Below are 6,027 nucleotides of genomic sequence, written 5' to 3' on the forward strand. Positions count from 1 at the left end.
AAACTGAAACTATATTATCCTTTAGTTCACCTTCTTTTAATAATATCAGAATATCCAGTGCCGCCATGCCCATTACTGTATTTATCATTTCGCCTTTTGTAATAATTGTATCTTCTATTAAAAGCAATCCCAAAGAGCCTCAGTGGAATCCTGGTCAACAAAACCACATTTCCCCGTTCAAATATTTACGCCGTTTGGTTCCACCCATCGCAAGTTCACAACTACTGACCTTTTTCTTGACTACAAAACTGTGATGTATTCTAGATTTCGATGATTGTTGTGCTTTTCTTGGACTAATAAATAGCCTACATATACAATTATCAGCCATCCTTGCATCTTTGTAATAGTGGTTAACACTAGCAGCTCTCTCACCGTTTCTTCCAATTCGCATTTTTCTCAACTCATTCGGAAGACAAAGAAAGCATGGCTGGTGAACAGTTGAAGGGTAGATGGTCTCTCAATGGCATGACTGCCCTTGTTACTGGTGGCACCAGAGGCATTGGGTAAGCAAGTTTCTTCAGATATTGTTCCTGTATTTATTCTTACATAAAAAACTTGGTGAATTGTTTCGTTATTAATTTGCATTCAATCCTCCAAAAGGGTAGGTTAAGAATCAATTGGCCAACTTCTAAGTGTATCTATACAAAAATGTTATTCTCAACGAGTAGAAAAACCTACTCAATACAATCATTTGTCTTACTCATATCCAATTTAACATAGCATAAATTCCTGCTTCCTCCTTGTTTCCTCGTAGATGTGTGCGATTATGTCCCTAATAACTTAGGGTTGAGGCACATTTAGAATGTGATTCTGCACTCTTCAAAAGAATGATTTGAAAGCTCAAATGGGATAACCCGATTTGAAATATTTGATTTGAAATTTCAGGCATGCCATAGTGGGAGAGTTAGCAGGATTTGGGGCCACAGTATACACATGTTCAAGGAACCAGAAGGACCTTGATGAAAGGCTGCAAGAATGGGGAGCAAAGGGCTTTAAAGTATATGGCTCAACTTGCGATTTGTCATCAAGAACAGAAAGAGAAGAACTGATGAATAATGTCTCTTCCACCTTTAATGGGAAGCTGAACATATTGGTCAGTATAAAATTTTTCATTTTCATCCATTGGATAATATTTAGTTGCTTGAATTGTCAAATTGCAGATAGTTTGTTACCAAGGTCTGATTATGAGTTAATAAATGGGAAAATAGAAAAAAAATTCGGAATTTGAATTGCATCCAAGGCAACTCTTGGGTGAAATATTTGAGATTTATTGGTTTGGGTTAATTTCCCAAATAGTTACTGAACTGCAGATATTTTGCAGGATAAGTAACCATAATCACAGCTGTAAATGAATTCTATAATTGAAAATTTTGAGAATCATGCTTGACTTGTTTTCTAATTTCTAGAAGAAACGTTTAAGAATAGGTTATTTTAAACGTGTATTGTTCACAATTGATCCTTTAAGAATCTTCCGCCTGTTTTTTGATTTGTTGAAATCAACTTAAAAGACGAAAAGTTGGTTTAACAAGTACTAACGTGTTTTTAAAACAACTTTTCACATTTCAAATTATTTTTTTCCCATTTTAAGCCCACCTTTTATTTGAATTATAGGGATCAAATTTTCGGGCAGTAGGGATTCTACTACCAGATAAAAGTTTCTTCTTCTTTTTTTTTTTTTTTTTTTTTTCTGTTTTTGAGTAAATTACACTAACCTCCCCTCTTATTTTTGACCTCTCTTGATTTTACAATACCAGGGACATCCCATCTTGTTTAGCTAGATAAAATCAACAATTCCCCTACTCTTAATAAAGGGAGTAAAATTATTAGTTTTGAAATAAATTCACTTCAATATCCCCAAAATACTCTTACAATGAGTAGTTTTTCTTTTCTTCAAACTTAATGACCGGAAAAGATCCATAGAACATAAATGCATGTATAGCCATCAATTTTATCTTGGGTAAAATGCAAAAAGTCTCCCCATAATTTGGCGAATGTATAGTTCAGATCCCTATAGCTTGAAAACCCATAATTTGATCTTTGTGGTTTTAATCAAAGTGAAACCATTAGATTTTTTTTTAGGTTTAATGGTTAAGCTCAAATAGTCAAACTTTTCAAATAAAATTACCCTAAAATTAATAAAACACCCTTCAATCTAAGGTTAACATAATTTCTAAACAAAAATTTGAGGAGAAACTGCACTTTAAAAAAAATTTTGAGGTAAAAATGAAATTTCAAAAAAAAAGGTTATATTTGTTTCGTCTTCAATGTTATCTGTTGCACTGCCACCACCATTAATAAAAGGCTTATAACAATTCGCCTTTCAAATCCGCACACTTCACATACATCAGGTATACGAAGACAAAGATTATAGAAAAGTATTGCATTCTAGCTAATTTTGGGGAAATACTAAACTGAAAAGTTCCCCTTCCACATGTAAGGGTTACTATGGCATTTTTTTGTACTTGTGCACCAACCACGCAAATTCTAAATACTAACATGCATAGACGGAACTAGAAAATTTAGTTAGAGGGTGCAAGGTTTAACATATCTAAAGTTATGTATATATTATATAGTATTTTCAAATTTTGCCCGGCAAAAATTTAAATTTATAAAAAACCCATTTAAATATTATTAAATTTTCAAGAGAGGAAATCCTAATTTTTAATAACTTTTTGTGTTTTTTTTGTTGGGTTGGGGGGGGGGTGTGTGTTGGGTCGGAGTGTGGCTCCTCCCTGTCCATTCCTCGTTCTGTCCTCGCTAACATGCTCCTGCATCATTATTTGCCTCTTGGAAAGAACTTGAGTCCAAGGAGAAAGTTTTGATGCACTCTCATGACATCCATGTTGCAAGTTTGGATAAAGTACAAAATCCAAGTTCTAATGCCCTGAATGCCGTCTTCAAAATTCATCATCTGTGCTCCCTATTGGATTTTGAGGGTAACCACTTTTCAAAGCTATCTTGGAAAACGACTCGAACGATTTAATAAATGTTCATGTAGACGATGAATTGGAAACTTGTACTTTGTCGTAATTTTGATAATAGCCAGACTATCAACACACATTCTCCATAATTATCAGCTTTGCATTCATTAGCATATGATCTACATTAATTTTGATTTTCAAATTCATCCCTGGTCCATTACATATTCATTCACCATTCTATCGTTACGTTTCAATCTTTAGGTTAACAATGCAGCAACAGTTATCTTGAGAAGAGCTACAGACCTTTCTGCCGAAGATTTTTCACGTGTGTTGGGAACAAATCTCGAGTGTCCTTACCACTTGTGTCAACTTGCATATCCGCTTCTGAAAGCTTCAGAAGCTGGAAGTATAGTTTTTATCTCATCTGTGGCTGGTAGCACTTCACTTCCAGGTGCTTCGGTTTATGGAAGTTCAAAAGGTAACGTACACCTTTAATTACTAGTATCTAATGAAGAATTGGGCAAAACACTAACCTTCTACCTTAGAATTGAACCAATTGGGTAAAACAATTTGATTTTTTCCAGAAATACTTTCAGTATTCATATTGATGCGAAAAGTAACATTCCTGTGTTCATTTAACTCCAACAAATTTTCCTCATGAGTTGTTTTTATCTCAGGATATACTAAAAATAATTACTTTTAGATTAGATCCTGATGCAACCCACAATTTATTCGAATTATAAGTGCTAATCGCAATTAATCAATTAAACAAAATAGCAAACCAACTCCCTCTAGAGAAGTTGGTCACCACATTAATTGTGGGATGAGAGGTCAAGGGTTCAAACCTTGCCTCCTATCAATGTGGCTTAATATGAGATTTATTCTAAATTCATACGAGTATGTGGTGTACCCGTTTGATCTAATGGTGGTTCAGTCCCGGTTCCTCCGACTTAGCTGGGCTACCCCATACAGTAGGTTCCCCCCTAGGAGTAGAAGTAGGTTAGGTAAGTTAGATATGCCGTTACGACAAAAAAAATTAAACAAAATAGCAAACAGAGAAACTTTGGAACCTTTTTTCTAGATCGAAATTCAAAATTTCTCAAGTCTAATACATCAACAGTTCAAGGAGCAATTTAGCCCATTCTTTTTTTTTTTTGTTTTAAAAATTTTTTCCAATTGGAGAGGGGGATGAGACTTTAGAAGCGGGAAGGGACAGAGGAATTTGAGTTTAGAACTTCTAATTTTTGAAGTTTCAAATTTATTATACTTTTCAAGTTGTTACGTTATTTTTATAATCACAGGTGCAATCAATCAGCTAAGCAAGAACTTGGCATGTGAATGGGCGAAGGACAAGATCCGCGTCAACACTGTTGCACCACACGGAGTGCGAACCACTCGCCCAAAACTAGTAATTTTTTTTTGGAGCTTTGAATTCATAAGCTCCTACTTATAATTCCTTCCCCGTCCAAAACTAACAAGTTGATTATTAACTTCTAATATATTTTTATTCCAAATCTCTTCTATGTTTGCTAGTTCTTTTCCAAAAAATTAATCTCTTAAATTTCGACAAGGTTGAAAAGTCTAAAACAGGGTCAATCAAAATTTAACAATATGAATCTCTTTCAACTCAATATAAGTCAGTTTATTAGTATAAAAATGTTGGGCAAAATTGTGACACTCAAAATTGGCCTTAGATTACTAATTTATAGTAAGATTAAACTTGTATACATTACAATGTATATATCAGCAAACATGAATGCATGACATATGGACAAAAGTTGAAGTTCAAATTAAAATTGAGATTAGGTGGTATCCATCCGTACCCGCTAGTAACAGTGTATACAGGATTAAACTTTTATAAAACAGATACATTTAACTTTCAAAATTCCTTTTGCAAAAAAAAAAAAAAATTGAATTAAAGCAAAATCAACTGTATATAAGTTTACAAGAACAGACACATCAATGAAACACTTCAAGATAATGGCACCATATGTATATTAACTAATATAATTGATGAACGCTTACAGGAGGACTATGATGAAACCATTGCCCAACAGATGAGGCCTATAATGTCTCGGACTCCTCTCCGTCCACTAGGAGAGCCAAATGAGGTCTCACCACTGGTGGCATTCCTCAACCTTCCTGTTGCATCATATATTACTGGTCAGGTTATCCATGTTGATGGAGGATACACAGCAGGTAGCTACTAGGAAAACATCCCAGAAGGTTGAATCTTTGTTCCAAAGTTTTACAGTCAAAACTTGAAAGGCTTGACAAAATTGATTCAAGGTAAAGATATGTAAGAACAAATGTGTTAGGTTGTTTACAAGTGTGTTGCTCTACACCTTGTATAGATTCTTATATTTGTGCATTTTTGTATAAATAAATAGTAGGGACTTTGTTTTCCGTTAAAAGGTTAAAATATCAGCCAAGATTTTTCAAAGTGCAAAATGTTGGTTCTTGAGCACTTAAGCAACTCAAACAACTAGCAAGGAAGAAAAAGAAAGTAATTAGGCTAGGGAAGACGCGGATTATGTCACTCTATTGAGAAGATTCGTGCACCTTTAGACAACAATTGGTGAGATGAATGATTTGTTGCATCTAAAACACATCTCAATTTATCTTGTTGCTTCTACTAAATCCATACAAATAATTGAAGTCACAGCTTTATACAATACCTTATTAATACCCAATGCAGTAGTAAGACAGAATGAAGAAGAGACCTGAGAAAAATGATGTGATATACTTATTTAGAATCCTCTTTGTGTAGGTTGAAATAATAGGGTTTACAATTCTAGATATTAAATAGAATAAACATAAAATTTTTTGTTGCAATGCAATATTGTTTTGTATAAAGGTTGAAAATATTATTATTTGAATTAATAAAGCATTTCCATAAGTAACACTTTAGTGGACCTTAGTTACACATTTTTGGGAGAGAATGGCAATTGAAAATTCTTAATAGATTTGTAACTTTTATGGCTTGAATTAAAAAATGTACATGTCATTTTATTTTTGTTGAAATATTCAACATCATCCCACTCATACTAATTAAGAAAGTTGGGCATCTAGTATGAACATGCTACCTTAACAAAGTAGCAATACC

The 6,027-nt window shown here is 33.7% G+C and overlaps 1 protein-coding gene across 1 annotated transcript; it reads left to right on the forward strand.

The window, feature by feature from the left end:
* Nucleotides 1-423: 423 nt before the first annotated feature.
* On the forward strand, nucleotides 424-5,223 carry LOC113691337 (tropinone reductase homolog). The gene is made up of 5 exons (XM_027209438.2): nucleotides 424-503; nucleotides 886-1,093; nucleotides 3,183-3,399; nucleotides 4,223-4,329; nucleotides 4,949-5,223. The coding sequence occupies exons 1-5, from the start codon at nucleotides 424-426 to the stop codon at nucleotides 5,129-5,131; spliced, it is 795 nt and encodes a 264-aa protein (XP_027065239.1). The 3' UTR covers nucleotides 5,132-5,223.
* Nucleotides 5,224-6,027: the final 804 nt, after the last annotated feature.

This window comes from Coffea arabica, chromosome 6c (genome assembly GCF_036785885.1).
Source record: "Coffea arabica cultivar ET-39 chromosome 6c, Coffea Arabica ET-39 HiFi, whole genome shotgun sequence".
NCBI classification, from domain to species: Eukaryota; Viridiplantae; Streptophyta; class Magnoliopsida; order Gentianales; family Rubiaceae; genus Coffea; species Coffea arabica.